This window comes from Entelurus aequoreus, linkage group LG18, assembly GCF_033978785.1.
Source record: "Entelurus aequoreus isolate RoL-2023_Sb linkage group LG18, RoL_Eaeq_v1.1, whole genome shotgun sequence".
NCBI classification, from domain to species: Eukaryota; Metazoa; Chordata; class Actinopteri; order Syngnathiformes; family Syngnathidae; genus Entelurus; species Entelurus aequoreus.
The window spans coordinates 29,676,977-29,704,159 of record NC_084748.1 but is presented as its reverse complement, the minus strand read 5'-3'; the positions used below and the strand labels follow the sequence as shown (position 1 = coordinate 29,704,159).

General features: G+C 39.9%; 1 protein-coding gene across 4 annotated transcripts in view; it reads left to right on the top strand.

Annotated features, from left to right (window-relative positions):
* The window catches only part of nfixa (nuclear factor I/Xa), a 384,964-nt gene that overhangs the window by 157,451 nt on the left and 200,330 nt on the right, over positions 1-27,183 (top strand). For all 4 annotated transcript variants that reach the window (XM_062026895.1, XM_062026891.1, XM_062026892.1 and 1 more), the window contains one exon: positions 12,656-12,739. In XM_062026895.1, the coding sequence (XP_061882879.1) occupies positions 12,656-12,739 (84 nt within the window). The remainder of the gene's footprint in view (positions 1-12,655; positions 12,740-27,183) is intronic.

Sequence of the window (27,183 nt, the reverse complement as noted above, 5' to 3'; positions counted from 1 at the left end):
CTTATGTCATATTTAGGCACTTTACTAGTGTGTGAGTACAAGAAACAACCTGAAAGTTAGTTTGTCGTCTCTTGTCATATTTAGGCACTTTACTAGTGTGTGAGTGCAAGAAACAACCTGAAAGTTGGTTTGTCGACAAAACACTTTGATACTGTGCAAGTGCAAGGAAAAAACCTGAAAGTTAGTTTGTCGTCCTTTGTCATATTTAGGCACTTTACTAGTGTGTGAGTGCAAGAAACAACCTGAAAGTTAGTTTTTCGTCTCTTGTCATATTTAGGCACTTTACTAGTGTGTGAGTGCAAGAAACAACCTGAAAGTTGGTTTGTCGACAAAACACTTTGATACTGTGCAAGTGCAAAAAACAACCTGAAAGTTAGTTTGTCGTCTCTTGTCATATTTAGGCACTTTACTAGTGGGTGAGTGCAAGAAACAACCTGAAAGTTGGTTTGTCGACAAAACACTTTGATACTGTGCAAGTGCAAGAAACAACCTGAAAGTTAGTTTGTCGTCTTATGTCATATTTAGGCACTTTACGCCGCAAGAAACAACCTGAAAGTTAGTTTGTCTTCTCTTGTCATATTTAGGCACTTTACTAGTGTGTGAGTGCAAGAAACAACCTGAAAGTTGGTTTGTCGACAAAACACTTTGTTACTGTGCAAGTGCAAGAAACAACCGGAAAGTTGATATGTCGTCTCTTGTCATTTTTAGGCACTTTGCTAGTATGTGAGTGCAAGAAACAACCTGAAAGTTGGTTTGTCGACAAAACACTTTGATACTGTGCAAGTGCAAGAAACAACCTGAAAGTTAGTTTGTCGTCTTATGTCATATTTAGGCACTTTACTAGTGTGTGAGTGCAAGAAACAACCTGAAAGTTAGTTTGTCGTCTCTTGTCATATTTAGGCACTTTGCTAGTGTGTGAGTGCAAGAAACAACCTGAAAGTTGGTTTGTTGACAAAACACTTTGATACTGTGCAAGTGCAAGAAACAACCTGAAAGTTAGTTTGTCGTCTATGTCATATTTAGGCACTTTACTAGTGTGTGAGTGCAAGAAACAACCTGAAAGTTAGTTTGTCGTCTCTTGTCATATTTAGGCACTTTGCTAGTGTGTGAGTGCAAGAAACAACCTGAAAGTTGGTTTGTCGACAAAACACTTTGATACTGTGCAAGTGCAAGAAACAACCTGAAAGTTAGTTTGTCGTCTCTTGTCATATTTAGGCACTTTACTAGTGGGTGAGTGCAAGAAACAACCTGAAAGTTGGTTTTTCGACAAAACACTCTGATACTGTGCAAGTGCAAGAAACAACCTGAAAGTTAGTTTGTCGTCTTATGTCATATTTAGGCACTTTACGCCGCAAGAAACAACCTGAAAATTAGTTTGTCGTCTCTTGTCATATTTAGGCACTTTACTAGTGTGTGAGTGCAAGAAACAACCTGAAAGTTGGTTTGTCGACAAAAAACTTTGATACTGTGCAAGTGCAAGAAACAACCTGAAAGTTAGTTTGTCGTCTCTTGTCATATTTAGGCACTTTACTAGTGAGTGAGTGCAAGAAACAACCTGAAAGTTAGTTTGTCGTCTCTTGTCATATTTAGGCACTTTACTAGTGTGTGAGTGCAAGAAACAACCTGAAAGTTGGTTTGTCGACAAAACACTTTGATACTGTGCAAGTGCAAGAAACAACCGGAAAGTTGATATGTCGTCTCTTGTCATATTTAGGCACTTTACTAGTATGTGAGTGCAAGAAACAACCTGAAAGTTGGTTTGTCGACAAAACACTTTGATACTGTGCAAGTGCAAGAAACAACCTGAAAGTTGGTTTGTCGACAAAACACTTTGATACTGTGCAAGTGCAAGAAACAACATGAAAGTTAGTTTGTCGTCTTATGTCATATTTAGGCACTTTACTAGTGTGTGAGTGCAAGAAACAACCTGAAAGTTAGTTTGTCGTCTCTTGTCATATTTAGGCACTTTACTAGTGTGTGAGTGCAAGAAACAACCTGAAAGTTGGTTTGTCGACAAAACACTTTGATACTGTGCAAGTGCAAGAAAAAAACCTGAAAGTTAGTTTGTCGTCTTTTGTCATATTTAGGCACTTTACTAGTGTGTGAGTGCAAGAAACAACCTGTAAGTTAGTTTGTCGTCTCTTGTCATATTTAGGCACTTTACTAGTGTGTGAGTGCAAGAAACAACCTGAAAGTTGGTTTGTCGACCAAACACTTTGATACTGTGCAAGTGCAAGAAACAACCTGAAAGTTAGTTTGTCGTCTCTTGTCATATTTAGGCACTTTACTAGTGAGTGAGTGCAAGAAACAACCTGAAAGTTGGTTTGTCGACAAAACACTTTGATACTGTGCAAGTGCAAGAAACAACCTGAAAGTTATTTTGTCGTCTCTTGTCATATTTACGCACTTTACTAGTGGGTGAGTGCAAGAAACAACCTGAAAGTTGGTTTGTCGACAAAACACTTTGATACTGTGCAAGTGCAAGAAACAACCTGAAAGTTAGTTTGTCGTCTCTTGTCATATTTAGGCACTTTACTAGTGTGTGAGTGCAAGAAACAACCTGAAAGTTAGTTTGTCGTCTCTCGTCATATTTAGGCACTTTGCTAGTGTGTGAGTGCAAGAAACAACCTGAAATTTGGTTTGTTGACAAAACACTTTGATACTGTGCAAGTGCAAGAAACAACCTGAAAGTTAGTTTGTTGTGTCTTGTCATATTTAGGCACTTTGCTAGTGTGTGAGTGCAAGAAACAACCTGAAAGTTAGTTTGTCGTCTCTTGTCATATTTAGGCACTTTGCTAGTGTGTGAGTGCAAGAAACAACCTGAAATTTGGTTTGTTGACAAAACACTTTGATACTGTGCAAGTGCAAGAAACAACCTGAAAGTTAGTTTGTTGTGTCTTGTCATATTTAGGCACTTTGCTAGTGTGTGAGTGCAAGAAACAACCTGAAAGTTAGTTTGTCGTCTCTTGTCATATTTAGGCACTTTACTAGTGTGTGAGTGCAAGAAACAACCTGAAAGTTAGTTTGTCGTCTGTTGTCATATTTAGGCACTTTACTAGTGTGTGAGTGCAAGAAACAACCTGAAAGTTGGTTTGTCGACAAAAAACTTTGATAATGTGCAAGTGCAAGAAAAAAACCTGAAAGTTAGTTTGTCGTCTTTTGTCATATTTAGGCACTTTACTAGTGTGTGAGTGCAAGAAACAACCTGAAAGTTGGTTTGTCGACAAAACACTTTGATACTGTGCAAGTGCAAGAAACAAACTGAAAGTTAGTTTGTCGTCTCTTGTCATATTTAGGCACTTTACTAGTGGGTGAGTGCAAGAAACAACCTGAAAGTTGGTTTTTCGACAAAACACTTTGATACTGTGCAAGTGCAAGAAACAACCTGAAAGTTGATATGTCGTCTCTTGTCATATTTAGGCACTTTGCTAGTATGTGAGTGCAAGAAACAACCTGAAAGTTGATATGTCGTCTCCTGTCATATTTAGGCACTTTGCTAGTGTGTGAGTGCAAGAAACAACTTGAAAGTTGGTTTGTTGTCTTGTGTCAGATTCAGGAACTTTGCTAGTGCACAAGGGCATGAAACAACCTGAAAGTGGGTTTTGTCGACAAAACACTTTGCTACTGTGCAAGTGCAAGAAACAACCTGAAAATTTGGTTAGCATCTTTTGTTGTAGTCAGGAACTTTACTAGTGCGCGAGTGTGAGAAACAACCTGATTAAAGTTGGTTATCGTCTTTTGTTGGAGTCAGAAACTTAACTAGTAAGTTGATTTGCGTCTTTTGTTACATTAAGGCACTTTGCTTCTGTGCGAGTGCAAAAAAAACCTGTAAGTCTTCTTTTGACGTATTGAAGAACTTTACTAGGGCACGAGTGTGAGAAACAATCTTAAAGTTGGTTTGCGTCTTTTGTTACATTTAGGCACTTTGCTACTGTGCGAGTGCAGGACACAACCTGAAAGTGGGTTTGTCATCTTGTATCTTATTCAGGCACTTTACTACTGTGTGAGTGCGAGAAACAACCGGAAAGTTAGTTTGTCGTCTTTTGTCATATTTAGGCACGTTCCTACTGTGCGAGTGCAAGAAACAACCTGAAAGTTAGTTTGCCATCTTTTATCATTTTTAGACACTTTGTTACTGTGCGATTGCGAGAAACAACCTGAAAGTTAGTCGTCTTGTATCTTATTTAGGCACTTTACTACTGTGTGAGTGCAAGAAACAACCTGAAAGTTAGTCGTCTTGTATCTTATTTAGGCACTTTACTATTGTGCTAGTGCAAGAAACAACCTGTAAGTTAGTTTGCCATCTTTTATCATATGTAGACACTTTGTTACTGTGCGAGTGCAAAAAACAACCTGAAAGTTAGTTTATCGTCTCTTGTCATATTTAGGCACTTTACTACTGTGTGAGTGCAAGAAACATCCTGAAAGTTAGTTTATCGTCTCTTGTCATAATTAGGCACTTTACTACTGTGTGAGTGCAAGAAACAACCTGAAAAATAGTTTGCCATCTTGTATCATATTTAGACACTTTGTTACTGTGCGAGTGCAAGAAACAACCTGAAAGTTAGTTTATCGTCTCTTGTCATATTTAGGCACTTTACTACTGTGCGAGTGCAAGAAACAACCTGAAAGTTGGTGTGTCGTCTTGTATCTTATTTAGGAATTTTGCAACTATGTGAGTACAAGAAACAACCTGAAAGTTAGTCGTCTTGTATCTTATTTAGGCACTTTACTACTGTGTGAGTGCGAGAAACAACCAGAAAGTTAGTTTGTCGTCTCTTGTCATATTTAGGCACTTTCCTACTGTGCTAGTGCAAGAAACAACCTGAAAGTTAGTTTATCGTCTCTTGTCATATTTAGGCACTTTACTAGTGTGTGAGTGCAAGAAACAACCTGAAAGGTAGTTTGCCATCTTGTATCATATTTAGACACTTTGTTACTGTGCGAGTGCAAGAAACAACCTGAAAGTTAGTTTATCGTCTCTTGTCATTTTTAGGCACTTTACTACTGTGCGAGTGCAAGAAACAACCTGAAAGTTAGTTTATCGTCTCTTGTCATATTTAGGTACTTTACTACTGCGCGAGTGCAATAAACAACCTGCAAGCTGGTTTGTCGTCTTGTATCTTATTTAGGAATTTTGCTACTGTGTGAGTACAAGAAACAACCTGAAAGTTAGTCGTCTTTATCTTATTTAGGCACTTTACTACTGTGTGAGTGCGAGAAACAACCAGAAAGTTAGTTTGTCGTCTCTTGTCATATTTAGGCACTTTCCTACTGTGCTAGTGCAAGAAACAACCTGAAAGTTAGTTTATCGTCTCTTGTCATATTTAGGCACTTTACTAGTGTGCTAGTGCAAGAAACAACCTGAAAGGTAGTTTGCCATCTTGTATCATATTTAGACACTTTGTTACTGTGCGAGTGCAAGAAACAACCTGAAAGTTAGTTTATCGTCTCTTGTCATTTTTAGGCACTTTACTACTGTGCGAGTGCAAGAAACAACCTGAAAGTTAGTTTATCGTCTCTTGTCATATTTAGGTACTTTACTACTGCGCGAGTGCAAGAAACAACCTGCAAGCTGGTTTGTCGTCTTGTATCTTATTTAGGAATTTTGCTACTGTGTGAGTACAAGAAACAACCTGAAAGTTAGTCGTCTTTATCTTATTTAGGCACTTTACTACTGTGTGAGTGCAAGAAACAACCGGAAAGTTAGTTTGTCGTCTCTTGTCATATTTAAGCACTTTCCTACTGTGCTAGTGCAAGAAACATCCTGAAAGTTAGTTTATCGTCTCTTGTCATATTTAGGCACTTTACTACTGTGTGAGTGCAAGAAACAACCTGAAAGTTAGTTTGCCACCTTTTATCATATTTAGACACTTTGTTACTGTGCGAGTGCAAGAAACAACCTGAAAGTTAGTTTATCATCTCTTGTCATATTTAGGCACTTTACTACTGCGCGAGTGCAAGAAACAACCTGCAAGCTGGTGTGTCGTCTTGTATCTTATTTAGGAACTTTGCTAGTGCGCGAGTGCAAGAAACAACCTGAATGTGCAATGTCTTTTTTTGTTGTTTCTATTGAGTCACTGAATATTACGCTAGATCAGATGGTCGCCACCAAAAAGAAAGAAAAAAAAATCCAAATCGCACCCGCTGCATATTTGTGGAGTGGGAAAATCTGTCTCAATTAACACATTTGCATGGGGGGATGACGACGGACTCCAAATAGGTCAGTGACTGAATCTCCCGCCTCCGAATCTTCCCTCTAAAATGTTAATTAAGGAGGGCTTTGAGATTTTTCTGCTCAGGGCTGGCCATATGGGCCGGGCATATGTTATATATATATATTTATATATATAAATATATATATATATATATATGGTACAATCTATAATTTATACACTGCTGCAGGAGGGAGCGTTTGAGGGCCTGGAGTTTTTCTGAGGGGGGTGGGGCTTACTACAAAGGGAGTCGTATGGTCTGACCTCCCAAGTGGCAGGTAGCAGGCTTAGCCTATTTATTAGCTGCATGTTATTCACTCTTTCACAATGTGTTCAACACCTGTTTCTGTGGCTGATGAGAGCATTAGGATGCATGTGTGTTGCTTGCTTAAGAGGAAATGGATGCAAATGATCTATTGTCTTTTCAACCAGATTACATGATGTTACATTAAAATCTAAATGAAGCACTCCATGGACATTTGACTACTTGATTGATTGTTAGTCGATTTCAACTTTGATTCTAATCAGAGGATATAATCTGTTTTTCAATGTTCTGTACTGTTTTTTTTAATGTTTCAGTGAAAACTGTATAAATGGGATATTGAGTTACATTACATTACAATGTAATGTAATGTATAGTTTAATGCAGGGGTGTCAAACTCATTTTAGGTCGGGGGCCACATGCAGAAAAATCTACTCCCAAGTGGGCCGGACTGGTAAAACCACGGCACGATAACTTAAAAATAAAAACAACTTCAGATTGTTTTCTTTGTTTAAAAATAGAACAACACATTCTGATAATGTACAAATCATAATGTTGTTGGGGTTTTTTTACACTTACATGTTGTGGTTAATAGTATCCTACCTTTATTTGTCGTTATTTACTTTCTGAATATATTATGTGATAATGTTCATCAGTCAACTCATTGGTGTTAATTTTCAATCCATCAAAATAAAACAATTATATCAAAATCTAATTACAGGATGTTATTTATGTAGTTTGCTCATTTTTCTCGACTGGTGCACTAACATTAAGTGTTTTTTGTGTGTTTTTTTTTACATATGTAGCATAATCTACAAATATACAAAGAATTGCTATTGCGACATCTAGTGGACACATTTAGAACAGCAGTTTCTTTCATTCAAAAATTTCGGCTCATTTTTATACTTCGCAAACTCATCCCGCGGGCAGGATAAAACCTGTTCAGGCCCGCGGGCCGTACTTTTGACACCCCTGATTTAATGTAATGTAACTCAACATGCCATATACAGTATACAAATACTAGGGATGTCCCGATCCGATATTTGGATCGGATCGGCCGCCGATATTTGCCAAAAAATGCGTATCGGCAAGGCATGGGAAAATGCCGATCCAGAACCAGTTTTTTTTTAAATTCCGGTCCGTGTTTTCCAACGCACAGATTTAAATAATACATTCCACTTTTCTGCTGCTCCCTAATTTCCGTTCCGCATTTTCCAGCACACCTTCAACACATCCACAGGTCTGTGTCCTAACCGTTAAGACGGCCATGGGAATTAAAAGTTACCGGTAAAAATGTCAGCTGTCTCTGTGCGATATAGAAAATGACTATATCATGATATTCGAGTATACGTTCTCACGCAGTTGCTTTTAGCTGCTGGCATTACACGACAGGCTCTTCCCACTCCTTCTTGTGTCTGCTTCTCACAGACAGCAAGCGCACCTTCTTACACACGTCACATACTGTCACGTCACACGTCACATACGTATACGCACTATCCCAGCAGAGAGGTAGCAGCATGGCTAACGTTAGCTGTGATGCTAGCGTAGCCGTGTGAGCGGTAATAATGAAGGAAGAATTCATTAATTCCCAAGAAAAACAGCAGGGGGTCCATCGTCTGGCGGTGATTTGGCTTCAAGTGGGAATATGTCGAACAGACAACCGTAATTTGTCAAGTGTGGGGCAAAAGCGTTGCTATAAAAAGTAGCATTACTGCTAATATGTAGCATCATTTGAAAAGTCCCCCTGCTAGAAAATGAAGAGTGTTTGAAACTCCGCACGTCAACATCTCCATTGTGTATTATTCAAACTCACCTAATTCAGCTGGCTAGTTGTTATCAAGAGTACTAAAACCCTTTTCAACATGAATCTGACAACTAAGTAGGCTAAATAACTTTAAACTTTAATACATGCTCGGCCAGTATCGGTATCGGATCGGATGTGCAAAAACAATATCGGTATCGGATCGGAAGTGCAAAAACCTGGATCGGGACATCCCTAACACATACACAAAATAAATCCAGTTGATTTTCAGAATAAAATGCTCCAAGTATAATAGTTTAACTACCCATGTTAAGAGCACAAAAATCAGGGAAAAAAAGACAAAGCCCGCCCAATTTATAAATTTAAAGTACCCATGATTCACCCAGGGGGTGATCAAGGGTGATGGGTCAAATGCAGAGAATAATTTTGCCACACCTAGTGTGTGTGTGAAAATCATTGGTACTTTAACTTTATTAGACAATGTACCATGTAAAATAGCTTCGGGGTCGGTAAGCACAACCAAAATTATTCTGTACATTAGGTGCACCGTCCATTTTTTAAAAAGGATTTTAAGTGCACCTTATAGTCCAAAAAATACGGTAAATCACCCTGACTTCTATTTTAAATATATAGATAACAATCAAATGCATAGGCAATTGTGTAATAATCAAATGAGATGATTAGACATGAATATTCATATATTATTCACTGTTACAAGCGGCCATCTCAGGGCAGCCATAACTGCGACGTGGCGCTCAATGAAAAGAGTTTGACACCCCTGTTCTCATGTTTTGAAAATGATGTTCCCTCGCACATGCATTCCCACTTCCAGCCAGTTGTCCCAGTGCCACCCACATACCCAGAGCCACATTAATCATCCCAACGAGCCACGGCGGCCAATGGGAAACATCTCTCTGGATGTCACCGCTTTGGCTCGCCTGTCAGCCAATCAGACGAGGCTCGCCCGTGCACCTGACCTTGTCTCTGGCCAGGCAAGAGCCAATCGGGGCACGGCAGACCACACCTGACGCGCCGCGCTTTGTTTGGCTGGCGTCAAACTCCTTTGCACAGGTGCCACGGATGCAGGCGGCCAATCCCATGCAAGACACGCGTGTCCTGGCAGAGGAGTGCCACATAGTAGGCTCCAACAATAGGCAGTGTGTTTCCCCCTAAAGCAATGTTTATGGACTAATAAAGATGATTAGAAATCACACAATGGCAGAAAAATGGAAGGTTTGCGAGTTGCAGATTATCCGTAATAAAACGGCAAGCGGAGGAGGGGGGGGGGTGTAATGGGAGCGTTAGCCGCAAAGGCCTCTCATTGCGAAGGATATGAATAGCCTTTGTTTTCGCCACAACTCAGAGCTGCACGGTTTGCCAACGTCTGGCTCTTATTATGGGGTTTGTGTCTGTGCGTCTGTGTAAGTGGCACGCACGTGTACGCTCATGTGTGGAACGGAGTGCAGGTGATTTTCTTTTTTTTTTTTTTGGTCAGATTGTACGCATTGAAACATATGAAACAGTGTTTTTTTTTTCTCCCTGCTCGTCTTCCTGCTGAATAAATGTGTCACAGGGTCCCGGGGCTGGCACAGCAGCGCTTGTTTACTTTTTTATCCTTTAAAGTTGTGAAATGAAATAGGATTTGGTAGAGCGGCGGCGGCTGTGGGATTTGGGCTCCCTTCGGCTAAACAGTGAGGGATATCTTGATCCAATCAACGGCAGAACTGTGAGAAGAGCCCATTTCACAGCTCCGGGCTATGCCAGAACCCTGCCTTGCTTGAATTACATTACGAATGAAGCTCGCTGGGTGCACGCGTACACAGCTGTGCTTATACACATACTGTGGCTTCTTTGCTTATAGCAGGGGTTCTTAACCTTTTTTGACTTTGGGCCCCAACTTTTCCACTACACAGGGGCCCGGGTCCCACTCAAATATTAACATTGAATTGGTAGTCTTACTCTTGATTTTAATCATATTCAATTATTATATTTCACTTGCTTACAATTTACAACCTTGTCAAATGATAGAAAAACATGTATTAATCACAAATGTGATTTATTTTACACATAAACCTTAGGCTTAGGTCAGGCTGATTAGAACAATAAATACTGTATTTTCCAGACTATAGAGCCCACCGGTATATAAGTCACACCCACTAACTAATATTATCTTGATTTTGTATGTACTTTATGTCATATTTTATTAATTATGGTACTTTTTCATCACTTAGTATATTGTTTGTCTTTGGTACACTAATGTGTATATTGTAGGCCATTGGTTTTTTGTTTTATTTTTGCAAAAAATATGTATATATATTTATATTGCTCTTTTTTTATCTTTGGTATGAACATTACAAACTCCAAGTAATTTTTTTTGTTATTTTTGTATTACAACATTTTATTTTTATGGGCCTGCTGCAATGCCAGTGCCCATTCACATGCTGCTAAGCAGCAGTGAATGGAATGCAATGCAAGCAGCCCATATTATTATTGCTCATACTTCAACTTTTATTAATATTATTATTCTTATAGTTCCGCACTTTTCTCTTACCGCCACTACGAGATGAACCGGCCAACGAACCCCCACATATGTTATACCGTCGGCAAAATACTGCATTTCTTTGTATCTTCTTAGTGTTATTAAGTAGCATCATCACTGGAGGACGAGGCTAAACATGTTACACATCAAGAGGAAGCAGGAGCAGGCATGCTAATAGCTAAGCTTGTTTTTGTTAATGTTTACAAATTAAAAGAATAAGTTCCTGGACACGCAACAAAATATTTGGTATTGTTTAGTTATTGTGTACTATTGATTTTGTTTTGGACAAACCATTGAAGGTAAAAACAGAGAATATATACTAGTTCATATTGTGTTGATATTGGTGAACTGTCAACAGCACTAACCATCAATATAGTTAAACAATTAAAATTAAAAAATGTGGTATCAGTCAATCTCACTAATAGATGATCGTATTGGCATCGGACATTATATTATTACACAATTCCCACTGCATTTTATTATGATTTTTTTTTTTATATGTAAAAACATGTTTACATGGCTGGGTGACAAGCGTTGAGGTATCTATTTTAATTTGACAAAAAAATGTTCGGAAAATATGCTAGTAAAATGTTTGCTGCACAATCAGATAATATTAAAGTTTCCACGACTTCTCTTTCAAAATTGAAAGAACATATATGTTTAGTAGGAAAGATGAGATACTTTATTGACACACTGTGTGTCAATAAGTACCGCCCCACTGTGGGCGGTATAGCCCACAGTGGGGTGGCATAGCTCGGTTGGTAGAGTGGCCGTGCCAGCAACTTGAGGGTTCCAGGTTCGATCCCCGCTTCCGCCATCCTAGTCCTTGCCGTTGTGTCCTTGGGCAAGACACTTTACCCACCTGCTCCCAGTGCCACCCACACTGGTTTAAATGTAACTTAGATATTGGGTTTCACTATGTAAAAGCGCTTTGAGTCACTGGAGAAAAGCGCTATATAAATATAATTCACTTCACTTCACGTTATTTCCAGGCTTTTACAGGCCACATTAACACAATGTGACGGACCAGATCTGGCCCCCGGGCCTTGAGTTTGAAACCTGTGATTCAAACACTCCAAAAGATGGTGGCTACTGCAACAACAGCATCACTATGACATCCAAATCGCTTATGGCAGTGATTCTCAAACACTGGTACATGGGCTCCATCTAGTGGTATGCCAAATAATCACTTAACTTAATATTTCAAAACAGTGTTACCGTTCAAACTGTGTGTAATGTTACAGTGGCCAAACATATTAAATACAACCTTTTTCTTGTTTTTAATAATTACTTCGACCTACTGCGCTACTGTATGTTAATGTTGGTCATTATTGTTGTACTTGGAGAATCAAGTGTTATCTGAAGCTTGAGAACCACTGGTTTATAGGGTTCTGATATTTTCCAACAAATTACCCTACTTTAATATTTTCTACAAATTAGCATGCCTTATTGTTTTTGTTGCAATTTCTTCTTAAAAAGAGGTGAATTTCAATAAACCAAATTGCGTATTTGCATTAAGCATTTAACATTGATGAATTGTTTTTTGTAAAAATATATAAAATCTTTCTTGATATTCTGAACTCCTGTTTCCATGCTAGTGTTGCGCAGAATAATGCTGTCTGATGAGTGCACAGCTGCCTTCTTCTTCTTTTGACGACACACAAGCAGACACTGATTCAACAGCACCCCTGCTGGTCGGAGCCGTGTCACGCACTCCTTTTTGTCTAAATTGCTATAAGGCCGGATTGATCAAAAAAAAAATTATAATTGAAATATAAAATATCATATTTATTCAGAAATTGTGTACGTTTTATTGCGTAACCATGTCACAACATCAAATTAAATGTCCTTATTTGTATATGTTCTTTTTCCTCCAGGCTACAGACACTTACCTGGTGAACGACGATCCTTCCAGAGGCCCAGGGGTGCCTGAATGTTTCCTTGTGTCTGATACATACAGGGTATTTATAAACACACACACACACACACGCAGAGACACACACATGCTCACACGCATGCATGCACACGAACGACAAGTGATTCATTTTGTGGTCAAACAAACATGCCCAGTTCATTAAAATGAGCTATTCTTCCTTGTCTCGCTGCGGTTAAAAATGGGGACGAATGGGTGTTGCTGATTTTTTTATTTTTTTAATGAAATTCCACGATATAGTGAATTTGCAAACAGCTAAAATTATGCACAAAGCAAACTATAACCTGCTACCCAAGAATATACAACAATTCTTCTCAACAAAAGAGGAGAAATATAATCTTAGAGAAAAATGTAATTTAAAACATTTGTACGCACGTACAACACTTAAGACCTTCAGTATATCAGTATGTGGAATTAAATTATGGAATGGATTAAGCAAAGCAATCAAACAATGTACTAATATGATCCACTTCAAGAAACTCTTCAAACTTAAAGTGTTTACAAAGTACAAAGAAGAAGAACCATGACAAACATTTTCAATTTATTTCATCCATTCATTCATTCATTCTTAAAGTAATCTTACTTATCTCATCATATGAAATATGACTTTCTTCACCAATTATTATTATTAAATTCTTACTATTATTTATTTATTTATTTTTATTGTGATTACATATGGAGTTTATTGTGAAAAAATTGAGAACAGGAAGTGAATAAAAAAAGTTTCAGCAACTGTTATGTAAAGAAAAGGGGTAGGATTAAATAAGCTCTGCTTCTTCCTACTCCTTTTCGAACATGTTGAAAAGAGAAACTGGAAATTGTGATGTATCATGTTGTATGCCTGCATGTTCGAAATAAACTCAAACTCAAACTCAAACTCAAACTCAAACTCAAACCAGTAGGCACATACAATGCCACCCTGAATGCATTAAAATATATAATACATGAATGTTTCACAAATAAATACTTGATAAGGTTTTTAGTCAAGCGTGTCCGGAATTTTCCTTATTTATGACAAAAATATGTGTAAAACATTGAATTATTGTGCATGCACAGTGATGGTAAATAGTTGAGTTGGAGCAAAGCAGTGCTTAACTTTATGTACAATTTCCTACTAAATTCCGGTGGGAACATGTTGCATACCTCCAGTATCTTTCTCCAATGACATTTCATCCTGGAGGCCATACAATGATTCATAACATGAAGCCTTCACATGCAGCCATGCAGAATTGCCTTAGAAACATATTTGCTACACATTGTTCCCTACATTACATGTTATGCTCTTTAGAATTTTATGAGTGTTGCTTGAAAAAATACAGTTTTATCATTTTGACCCTTTGATGCATAGGGGTCTATTTAAAAAGCTGTTTTCTCTGAATGCAACAGTTTTCATGTCAAACTAAGGATTAATTTAATTGTTCAAATTTCTCAGCATTGATTTTGTGATTTGAGGAAATTTCTAATAATCTTGTGTCCACTAAATTGGACATCATGCGTCGCTGGCTATATTTTAATTATTATGTATAGTATTCCTGCTACTTTGTTGTAAAATACTCAATCTGCAGTCATTTAGCTGCAAGTCCATTCATTTATTTTTAATAGCATGTAAATGCATTTGGAATTAGAATGGAGCAACATTTTGTGGATATTAATCCAATCATGTTTCAAAAAGGTTTCATTGTTGCGACACATTTAACAGTAGTGGAAATATAATAAAATGTGCTCATATTTTATTATATTTCCAAAATTTTGTGGATATTAATCCAATCATGTTTCAAAAAGGTTTCATTGTTGCGACACATTTAACAGTAGTGGAAATTTTATAAAATATCAGCACATTTTTGGATATTACCCAAATTGTATGGGTAATATCCAAAAATGTGCTCATATTTTATTATATTTCCAAAATGTTGTGGATATGAATCCAATCATGTTTCAAAAAGGTTTCATTGTTGCGACACATTTAACAGTAGTGGAAATATAATAAAATATGAGCAAATTTTTGGATATTACCCAAATTGTATGGGTAAAATTTTGTTAAAATATGAGCACATTTTTGGATATTACCCAAATTGTATGGGTAATATCCAAAAATGTGTTCATATTTTATTATACTTCCACTGCTGTTAAATGTGTCGCAACAATGAAACCTTTTTGAAACATGATTGGATTTATTTCCTCCAAATTTTGTTCACAAAATCTTATTTTAATCATTTTTCTTTCATCCATCCATCCATCTTCTTCCGCTTATCCGAGGTCGGGTCGCGGGGGCAGCAGCCTAAGCAGGGAAGCCCAGACTTCCCTCTCCCCAGCCACTTCGTCCAGCTCCTCCCGGGGGATCCCGAGGCGTTCCCAGGCCAGCCGGGAGACATAGTCTTCCCAACGTGTCCTGGGTCTTCCCCGTGGCCTCCTACCGGTCGGACATGCCCTAAACACCTCCCTAGGGAGGCGTTCGGGTGGCATCCTGACCAGATGCCCGAACCACCTCATCTGGCTCCTCTCGATGTGGAGGAGCAGCGGCTTTACTTCGAGCTCCCCCCGGATGGCAGAGCTTCTCACCCTATCTCTAAGGGAGAGCCCCGCCACCCGGCGAAGGAAACTCATTTCGGCCGCTTGTACCCGTGATCTTGTCCTTTCGGTCATAACCCAAAGCTCATGACCATAGGTGAGGATGGGAACGTAGATCGACCGGTAAATTGAGAGCTTTGCCTTCCGGCTCAGCTCCTTCTTCACCACAACGGATCGATACAGCGTCCGCATTACTGAAGACGCCGCACCGATCCGCCTGTCGATCTCACGATCTACTCTTCCCTCACTCGTGAACAAGACTCCAAGGTACTTGAACTCCTCCACTTGGGGCAGGGTCTCTTCCGCAACCCGGAGATGGCACTCCACCCTTTTCCAGGCGAGAACCATGGATTCGGACTTGGAGGTGCTGATTCTCATCCCAGTCGCTTCACACTCAGCTGCGAACCGATCCAGCGAAAGCTGAAGATCCTGGCCAGATGAAGCCATCAGGACCACATCATCTGCAAAAGGCAGAGACCTAATCCTGCAGCCACCAAACCAGATCCCCTCAACGCCTTGACTGCGCCTAGAAATTCTGTCCATAAAAGTTATGAACAGAATCGGTGACAAAGGGCAGCCTTGGCGGAGTCCAACCTTCACTGGAAACGTGTCCGACTTACTGCCGGCAATGCGGACCAAACTCTGGCACTGATCATACAGGGAGCGGACCGCCACAATCAGACAGTCCGATACCCCATACTCTCTGAGCACTCCCCACAGGACTTCCCGAGGGACACGGTCGAATGCCTTCTCCAAGTCCACAAAACACATGTAGACCGGTTGGGCAAACTCCCATGCACCCTCAAGGACCCTGCCGAGAGTATAGAGCTGGTCCACAGTTCCACGACCAGGACGAAAACCACACTGTTCCTCCTGAATCCGAGGTTCGACTATCCGGCGTAGCCTCCTCTCCAGCACACCTGAATAGACCTTACCGGGAAGGCTGAGGAGTGTGATCCCACGATAGTTAGAACACACCCTCCGGTTCCCCTTCTTAAAGAGAGGAACCACCACCCCGGTCTGCCAATCCAGAGGTACCGCCCCCGATGTCCACGCGATGCTGCAGAGTCTTGTCAACCAAGACAGCCCCACAGCATCCAGAGCCTTAAGGAACTCCGGGCGGATCTCATCCACCCCCGGGGCCTTGCCACCATTTTTCTTTCAAACGTATTTAATCAATTAAACCTCCAACGCAGGGGTGTGATTTAGGGCCGCATCGCAGTTATGGCTGCCCTCAGAGGGCCGCTTGTAATAGTAAATAATATATGAATATACATGTATAAGGATTTGCCTCAGGATACTGTTACTCAATTGCCTATGCATTTGGTTGTAATGGTTTTTTACGTACACGGTAACAAGACATCTGTAGATTTTGCAGTAAAAACTGGCAGCACAGTCGCCAGAATTTTACCACAAACTGTACGGTAAATGAAAAAAAAGCACCACTGTTTTTTTGTGGCAACTAAACTGCCAGTTTTTTTTATTGTACAATCTATGGTTGTTGTTTCTACTGTGTGTTTCAGTAAATGGAAAAACGGTAACGTTTTTTATAGTAAAATTCTGGCGAATAAGCTGCCAGTTTTCTACCACTCAATTACCAAAATGTTACCGTAAAATTGAAGGTGTGTTTTTTTTACAGTATTTCACTGTTAATTGAAAAATGCTACCACTGTTTTTTACAGTAAAATAGTGAACTAAGCTGACAGTTTTTTTTTTTATAGTACAATCTACGGTTGTTGTTTTTACAGTGTATTACTGTAAATGGAAAAAACGATAACTCAGTATTTTATCGTAAAATTCTGGCGACTAAGCTACCAGTTTTTTGCTGTAAAACCGGCAGCTCAGTTACCAGAATGTTCCCGTGAAAGGGTGATTTTTTTGCTGCATGTTACTGTAAATGGTAAAAAATTGTACTTCTGTTTTTACAATAAAATGCTGAATGAGTTGCCAGTTTGTTTGTTTTTATCGCAGAATCTTGGGTTGTTGTTTTTACAGTGTATTACTGTTAATGGAAAAACAGTACCACGGTTTTTTATAGTAGAATTCTAGCGACTGTGCTGCCAGTTTTTTTGTTTTTTTTGCACTAAGGCACAATTTTATCGTAATTTTGACAATGGTTTTTACATCATATTTCTGTAAATAGAAAAACGGTACCACCATTTTACGGTAAAAGTCCGGCAACTGAATTGCCAGGTTTTTTTTACCACAATATCTATTGTCATTTTTACTGTGTACAACTTGATGGATAACTCGCTTGAAAATAATAAGTAAAGCAGTTATTAAAGTATTCATATTTATTTGAACCAAACATTTTTTTTAAACGCATGGCCCTGCGATGAGGCCAAAAGGGACAAGTGGTAGAAAATGGATGGATGGATGATAATATAATATTGTTGCATTATTACATCATATTAAAGTTTAAAAGATATGCAGCTGCACGCAGTACATTTATTTTTTCGGTAGCACTTTAGAATGGGGAACATATTCTAAGTAACAAAGCCTTAATTTAGAGTTATTTGGACACTAGGGGAACATATAAGAGTTAGGGTTAGGGTTACTAATAAGCAATAATTTTAAGGTTATAGAGAGAAGACTCTTAGTTAATGGCTTACTGGTTGTATAATAAGGCCATGCAGAATAAGGCATTAATAAGTACTTAATAATGACTAATTACGAGCCAATATGTTACTAATTTGCATGTTAATAAGCAACTAATTAATGGTGAATATGTTCCCCATACTAAAGTGTTACCATTTTTTATTCCAAAATGGAGATATATAGAAAGAAAAGATAAAGTACTTTATTGACACATATTACCTGCAGGCTTTAGCGGGCCTTATGAAATTATGTGGCAGGTTTGACACCTGTGCTCTAACGCATGTTGTCCACCAGAGTGGACATTTTACCAACTCCTTCATAAAATGTATGTTGTTGTTAATTTTTTACAGGAAGTTAAACTTATGCCAACAGAATAATAACAAAACACATAAAATAAAACCTAAACACCAAAAGGGTTAATACTATATCTCATAACACAGCTATTTTCTTCTGGTTCGTTGTTCATTGCTTATTCTGCTGCAAAACCCCCTTGATGGTACAGTTTGACTTTACAGTTGCTTTTAGCTCCATAGATGAAGATCTATACGTTTCCTTCCCGTCTGAATGTAAACACAGCAGAAATTGGCAAATCTAAAGCAGGCCAAGAGAGCGCATGAGCTGCCATCGCACACAGTAAACACCTAAAAAGCAGCAGGCCCAACACATTTCTCCACACACACACACACACACACACACACACACAAGCGCACACACACACACACTGAGATTGCAAACAGATCCGTGGCGTCACCGGCCTTGACACTGTGCAGGAAGTGCTTGTTAGCCATAGCGAGCAGACTGACTGCATATGCCTGTACTGTACCGTACCGTACATGGCGAGCGTGCCCACATAAGCATCTCTTTGAGGCCACATTTGCTTTTTGAAAGAGAGCCACAACCACCTGTCTTGCACATTTAGCGCACTAATCCCAGTTTCAGCGTTGGCTTTTAATGTACGGCGTGACCGCAGTCGATGGTAAACAGAAAAGACGCGGCCAGCGGCGCATGTCGACGGGAGACCACAACACACTGAAGTGTTGTCACACCATGTGGTTTTCCTTGTGTGGCAAACACGGTCGCACAAACCGCCAAAACCCTTTTGCAATCAAGAGGGGGAGATTATGGTAAGGTAGGGGGGGGGGGGGGGGGGAAACTGAGTTTGTGATGTAAACCTGAGCTTTGGCGTTGTGTAACTCCTCCTGCGGTCGCTATAGTTTGTTTATTTGGCCTGCCGGAGCGCATGTGTTGAATACTGAGTCGGACGTCTAGGCCCGGCTCCAGCAGTCAAGGAGGGCCGCTGAAGTCAGATGGAGAACACGGGCAGCGTTCGGGATGAGGAGAGGAAAAATACTGGAGAACCATGCAGGGTCAGGGTGTGCGATACGGCACATTTGGATATCGGTCCAACCGCCCTGAATGTGGAGCAAAGGTCCTCAATAGGCGGTCCGCGTCTACACACAGGCTTCATGCGGACCAAGGCCTGGTATTACATTATTTTGATGGACATTGGATTTATAGTGCTGTATTTTTTCGGACTGTAAGGCGCCCTTAAAATCCTTTCATTTTCTCACAAATCGATTGTGCGCCTTTTAACCCAGTGCACCTAATGCACGTATTATTTCCGGTTGTGCTTACCGACCTCGAAGCAATTTTATGCGGTACATGGTGTAACGATAAGTGTGACCAGTCACACAAAAGACAAACATGCAAACTGCAGGTTGACGCCCCCTATCCAAATAATGACGCTAGCAAGTACAGGTAAGCAAGCAACAGCAAAACTTTGATGTTTCATTGAGAATATAGAATATTACACAAAAATCTGTCAAAATGTTTCAGTACGACTTTTGTAAGCTACGAAGCCGCACCGCTTGATGGAAAACGGAGCATTACGACGACTGCAGTCAGACGTACTGTGCTTTAACATACGGGTATTATTATGGTGTATGTATAAGAACCCTAAAATGGCACCTATTACGAGACATATTATCTGGCGTTGTGTTTCGCAATATAATGCAAAACCAACTTTTCTTACCTATTGTTACCTGCTGATGTATATTTGGGATCTGCATAAGTCCTGAAAATGTGCGCACGTCCGCCATTGTAGTCCACGCCTTAGTCAATAAAGCTCCTTCTTTTTCTCTATCCTCTTGTTGTGGGGCCGGTCAAAGGATTATTTTTGTTTAAGAATATTCACACTTTGGAATTTGGATGAATCACTTGAAAAAAGAGCCCAATATTTGGAAACAAAAGCAATTTTATTGCTAGAATGTCACACAGGTCTTCCCGTCCGGTTGCGGGGGGTCTCCGGGCCCCTCGGGCGGGGCGTCCCGCCTTTCTGTCCGTGTGGGGTGTGGTCTCTCGCAGGCTTGGGGTCTGGCTGCCCCCTGTTTTTCTCGTGCCTTGTCCTCTGCCGGGTGCGTCTGTCTGCGGCCTGCTGCTGGCCCTTGTGGGCGGCACGGTGGGCCAGGCTCTGGGGTTCCTGTCGCTGTCCGTCTTGGCTGCGTGGGGGCGGTGGCCCCTGGTTCCCTGGGCACCACACCTACTGTTTGTGGGATGGGTTCTCGGGGAGGCTGGGGCCGTACTCTGGCTCCCGCACACACTGGGAGTCAAATGTATTGTACATGCAAATTCACATATACTCACACACATACATACAGACATACATAGGTACCTACGCTCCCACATACATATACAAATAAATACAGTACATATTTACACACTCAAAGTTCGTACATCCACACGCACATTCATTATACAAACATACTGTATACACATACTGTACATATACATTCACTGTAAAAACATACATATACACATACTGTACATATACATTCACTGTACAAACACACACATACACATACTACACATACATTCACTGTACAAACACACACATACATATACTGTACATATACATTCACTGTACAAACACACATTTACACATACTGTACATATACATTCACTGTTCAAACACACATACTGTATACACATACTGTACATATACATTCGCTGTACACACATATACACATACTGTACATATACATTCACTGTACAAGCACACATACACATACTGTACATATACAAGTACATATGCACACATACACTCATGCACATAATCACGTTTCATCAAACATATATTAACGTTGTTGCCCTAGGGTAAACTGGGTATAACACATGGCACACTGACAAAGCTTAACCTATTGTTACTATAACAATCTACAAGGTTAAGGTTGCTTCTCTTTCTTCCCCTCCATTTTTCTGCATTCTTTCGTATCTCAAGTTATCATTACGTATATGTATTGTTGCATTTGAACAATTGTATTGTTGATAATAAAGGTAAAGTACTGGTATTGTTTATTATCAATAGCACTATTTCTATTGGTATTCATATTGCTCCATTTTTAGTGTAATAATGCTCATTGTCATTTCTGTATTTTTATTTTTAAATTTTCGCTAACTGCTTATTTGCTATTACTTTTACCATCATATTTGTACATGTCGTATTTGCTGATGTTGCTCTGTTGTTGTTGTTGTTGTTGTGTTTGCTGTTGTTGTTTTTGTCTCTCTGTCTAATCCCCCTCTTGTCCCCACAATTCCCCCCTCTGTCTTCCTTTTTCTCTCTTTCTATCCCCTCCAGCTCCGGCCCGGCTGCACCAAATGATAATATAAATACATTTAATAAAGTCAAAATACAAGTAAGGCAACAAGAGAAGTATCCTACACTTCTCTTTTGTAAAGTAAATCTGAACAGCCGATATGGGCATCTACATCTGCTATATGATTTGCCCGAGAAGCTGGGCAGGACATTATTTAAAAAAAAAAAAAAAAAAAAAAAAAAAAAAAAGGAATGTCACACAGGAAACTTTTCTAAATGTTTTACTTGAATGTACATGATAAATGCAAAAAGGTAACTTGTTATCTTTGACAGCCCTAAAACATATACAGTCGTCCCTGGTTTAGGGCTGTTAATTGGTTTCAGACATGACCACAATTAATTAATTACCGCAAGGTAGAAATAATTAATTATACATTAAATATTTTCATAGCGAGAGCATAAAAAACAGTTTACAACCTTTATAAAAGTTTTTCAACATGATTAGAGCTTTCTATACATTAAATAAACACCTTTACACTCTTTTACTCCAATATAGTAATGTTTTATGTGGCTGAGCCAATCAGTGGTCATGATACTGATTGGTTCGGCCTCCTATAGTGGCCAATACTACTGTAGTAGTGGTATTTGTAGTCTATTTAACCATTTTTATGTTGGAAAATGCTTAATTTAGGACCAAAACATTCTTAAATATGCTTTAAAAATCGCGACACCCCCTCCCCTTTTAAGAGGTCGGGCAACATGTGTATTGGTATAGCCAGGAAGAGATGTCTCATTTAGCGCAAAAAAAACGTCTGGTTTGAGCCAGGTCTCGGCGAGACCAACGACGTCAAGTTTGTTATCTCTGATGACTTCATTAACTAATAACGTTTTGGAAGATAATGATCTTATGTTTAAAAAGCCCATATTATAGGTAGTAGGCTGTTTTGAGGATTGTTTGTTGAAATTATCCGAAGTAGCAATATTAATAATGTTGTGTTTATTATGCGTATTGCACTTTAAATAGTTTCGACCATATCTAGGAATTGATACGACGGGGATATTCAGATTGTTTGCTTGATGTTGCGATAAACTGAACGCATCATAGTTAGCTACCTCAGTACAATGTATGTCTGCCTCTGACACGGTCACAAAAGAAAAAACATTATGTGAGTTGTGTTTTATTCTAAGAGAATTGCTATGTGTGCAGGGATTATCCAGCCTGACGCCGGCTAGTTCTAGTTTAAATGGCTTCTTACCCGGAGACTCCACCCTTCTTTGGTTAGCTTTTCTCTTTGTTGTTAGCCCCGCTCGGCAACCCCGCTTCTGCTTCCGCTCGCACCGCTTATGTCGTCTCCATTGGCGGTCACCGCTAGCACTTGACTCCGCTGCTACAAAGGCCGCTCGATGTAGCCCACGAAGTATTCCCATGCTAGCGAGGAGGTCCACCGTACATGCATCTTTCAGTCTATAACGACCCGATCCATCCACATCCAGAATTGTCTGTCGGTCGTATGTGATCACAGAGTGTTCACGCTTTGAGCCAGCCATGAAATTGACAGAAATGACGGGTGTTTTTTGCCAAATCGCTCTACACTCCCAAGAGCGTTAGCATAGCCGCAGCAAACCCATGCGCCGCCATTTTGTTATCATGTGTTGCCTTCAATATAACACTTATACAAGACCTTTAAAGTCATTTTGATAGTAGGCTAATATAGCTAATATAGACACTTACATCATGTGTTGCCTTCATTACAACACTTATATAAGGCTTTTAATTCTTTGCGGCTCCAGACATATATTTTTTTAAATTTTTGGTCCAATATGGAAATTTCAAAATTTTGGGTTGCCGACCCCTGTCCTATATCAATATTGAATCTGGCCAATTATAAGTGTGAAAACACAAATGTAAATAATAAAGGTAGCAGACAGAATGACTCAGCGGACCAATTTTGGCCCACGGGCCCCACTTTGGGCCCCACTGAAACTCTCTCCATGACAAAATACTTGGAACTGAATTCTAACGCCTGTTTTGCATTATCATATTTCGAACCTTGGCTCCAGTACATTTTCCTGGACCGGACCTGTGTAACTTTTTAACTTGAATACCCCTGATGTGGACTGAAAAGGGAGAACAAAGTTCCAAAAAGAAAAAGGCAGAAGGAGAGAGAGGGAGGGAAAGTATAGGGGCTGCACAAAAGGTTGTGGGTTTGGACCTGAGCCTTGGCGGGGTGTGGTTTGGACCGAGGAGCGGCTAATGGAAAGAAATAGACTCAATATCCTTCACCTTTTTGCCTCCTTTTTTCCACTCTTTTTTCCACTGTTGCTTGCCCGTGTATCTTTTAGCACAAGCTGTGTGTGTGTGTGTGTGTGTGTGTGTGTGTGTGTGTGTGTGTGTGTGTGTGTGTGTGTGTGTGTGTGTGTGTGTGTGTGTGTGTGTGTGTGTGTGTGTGTGTGTGTGTGTGTGTGCTGTGGCGAGTTTGCAAGGATCCCACATAGGCTGAGGTCTCGTAAAGCTTCATACCCCCCGCCTCCCACTTAAAGAAAACTTGGCATTGGAGCACCGGGGGTGACTTCAGCCTCCAAGACCGCACCCTATATAGCACGCACACACTGGCGCGGCGTGCACACTACACAACGCCCGTGCACACACGCACAAGGCAGGGGCTTATGTGTAATTGCAGGCACTGCGCCTGCATATATGAGTTTGATTAGGCCAAGGAGGAGGGGAGCGGGTGAGGATAAAGCCCGGCCTGATTAGAACCAGAGAGTATCACTTGCATACAATGAGAGTCGCACTGAAATGTAGACCCCTCGCTCCAAGTCCAGGTATCCACTGTCTGCTTAGACTTGCATGGCGTGCAGGAATAGGAGCGAGACAAAGTCAAAAAGTGGCGTGGGAGGGGGGAATAAATTACAAGCATCCAAAGAGCAAATGTGCTTTTTTTTTTTTACTGTAGAATTGTTGGTTTCTTCAAAGCATGCCAAGAGGTCCGTGGAAATAGTTGCTATCTTTTTTTTTTGCTCTTTTAAAAAAAATGATATTCTAAATATGATGCAGACCAAGATAGCGTGGCTCCTCATTCGCCCCGGAAACCACGTTGTAAAGTTAATTCACTGCGAGTTTCAGCCAAAGTTGGAACCCACGTTTGCTGCTACTGTGTGCGTCCAACGCCGGAACTGTGTCAACAAACACGGGTAAAAAGTATCTTTTGTCCGAACAACCCCAGCGGACATTTTTCCGACTTTTTTTTCCCATGTCGTTTTGTCTAACGCTGTGTTTTTTTTTTTTTTTACAGTGTGAGGCGGGGCTTTTTCCTTGGGAGGCACAGCAGCTTGAGAAAAAGAAAGCAAAACATGGTTCTTGAACCTGCTAAGATAGCTTAAGTTATGATTAAAGTGTACTGATCAATGTGCCACCAATCAGTATCGGCCAATTTTCGGGTAGTAAAGAAAAGTACCGCGGTACCCCGAATTAATTAGGTACTATACCGGCATTGAAAAATACTAGAGATGTCCGATAATGGCTTTTTTGCCGATATTACGATATTGTCCAACTCTTAATTCCCGATTCCGATATCAACCGATAACGATATATACAGTCGTGGAATTAACACATTATTATGCCTAATTTTGTTGTGATGCCCCGCTGGATGCATTAAACAATGTAACAAGGTTTTCCAAAATAAATCAACTCAAGTTATGGAAAAAAATGCCAACATGGCACTGCCATATTTATTATTGAAGTCACAAAGTGCATTATTTTTTTTAACATGCCTCAAAACAGCAGCTTGGAATTTGGGGCATGCTCTCCCTGAGAGAGCATGAGGAGGTTGAGGTGGGCTGGGTTGGGGGTGGGGGGGGGTTGAGGTGGGGAGGATAGTGGGGGGTGTATATTGTAGCGTCCCGGAAGAGTTAGTGCTGCAAGGGGTTCTGGGTATTTGTTCTGTTGTGTTTATGTTGTGTTACGGTGCGGATGTTCTCCCGAAATGTGTTTGTCATTCTTGTTTGCTGTGGGTTCACAGTGTGGCGCATATTTGTAACAGTGTTAAAGTTGTTTATACGGCCACCCTCAGTGTGACCTGTATGGCTGTTGACCAAGTATGCCTTGCATTCACTTGTGTGTGTGAAAAGCCGTAGATATTATGTGACTGGGCCGGCACGCAAAGGCAGTGCCTTTAAGGTTTATTGGCGCTCTGTACTTCTCCCTACGTCCGTGTACACAGCGGCGTTTTAAGAAGTCATACATTTTACTTTTTGAAACCGATACCGATAATTTTGAAACCGATACCGATAATTTCCGATATTACATTTTAAAGCATTTATCGGCCGATAATATCGGCAGTCCGATATTATCGGACATCTCTAAAAAATACCAGTACCTTTTTTTTCCTCATCAACATGAAGTGGTGACATTCCTGGTATATGGAGCCGCGGCGAATGTTAGTCAACACACGCACACACAGCACTTGCAAGCAGAAACAATGTGAAGACAAAATAGGGAGAATGGATGTATTCGTGTTATAATCCGTTGCCCGGATCATGTTTTATTTTTGTTATTGTTTAAGTTCTGTTTCAGCACCTCTGTTTTGTCTCTCCTTGGGTACTATAGTTATTCATTGTGTTCACCTGCCTCTGATTAGTGTTCGGGACGTTCACCTTTTCCCGGGCACTAATCAGAGAGCTATTTATTCCATCCCGTCGCCTCACTCAGTCTGGTGCTTTTATTTGCTAACAAGTTACGTCGTCTACCCTTGGTATGACCCTGTAACTACTTGGTATCGGATTGATATCCAAATTTGTGGTATCACCTAAAACTAATGTAAAGTATCCAAACAACAGAAGAATAAGTGCTTATTACATTTTAACAGATGTGTAGATATGACTTGTAAATCAGAAAGTAAGCAGATATTAACAGTAAATGAACAAGTAGATTAATAATCAATTTTCTACCACTTGTCCCTCATAATTTTGACAAAATAATATATTAAAAAGTGACACAATATGTTACTGCATATGTTAGCAGCTAAATTAGGAGCCTTTGTTTGTTTACTTAATAATAAACGACAAGTTGTCTAGTATGATTACTATCCTATTTAATGGCAATTTTTTTCTTTGATTGCAATAAGAAACATATGTTTAATGTAATATAAACAATTTTTTAAAATAAACCAATAATAACCTTTCTTTTGTGGTGCTCTTTATTTTGAAAAGCATCTAAAATAATTGAAATACAATTTGGTGAAATTTATCATAAAATGTTATTGGCAAGAATTTCCCTGTGATTAATGATGATTAATTATAATTTTAAAAGTGTGATGAATCTGATTTTAGAAATATTGTTTGACAGCACTACTTTGAAGGCACAATTCATTGATTTTTAGTTTCCAATGTGAGAGAGTGAAAAGCAAAAAAATATGAAAATATAAAAAATTAAAACAAAAAAAATCTGTTTTCTGGGGCTAAAGAGCATTCTGTAATGCAGAGACAGTGGTGGACGTTTTGACACTGGACACTCCTGCCCAGGAACAGCAGTGTCCCTCTTTGCTATGTTCTGTGTAAAAGGCCAAGTTGGAAAAATGCTGGATCCTCCCTCTAAACATGAACACCCAAATAGTCTCCTTTACACTCCTTTTACCCAATATAGTAGCATGGAGTGTGTTCTACTTGCTGCCCGCTGGAGGATCCAGCTCGCGTCATTACTCTGGCCGTGGTGG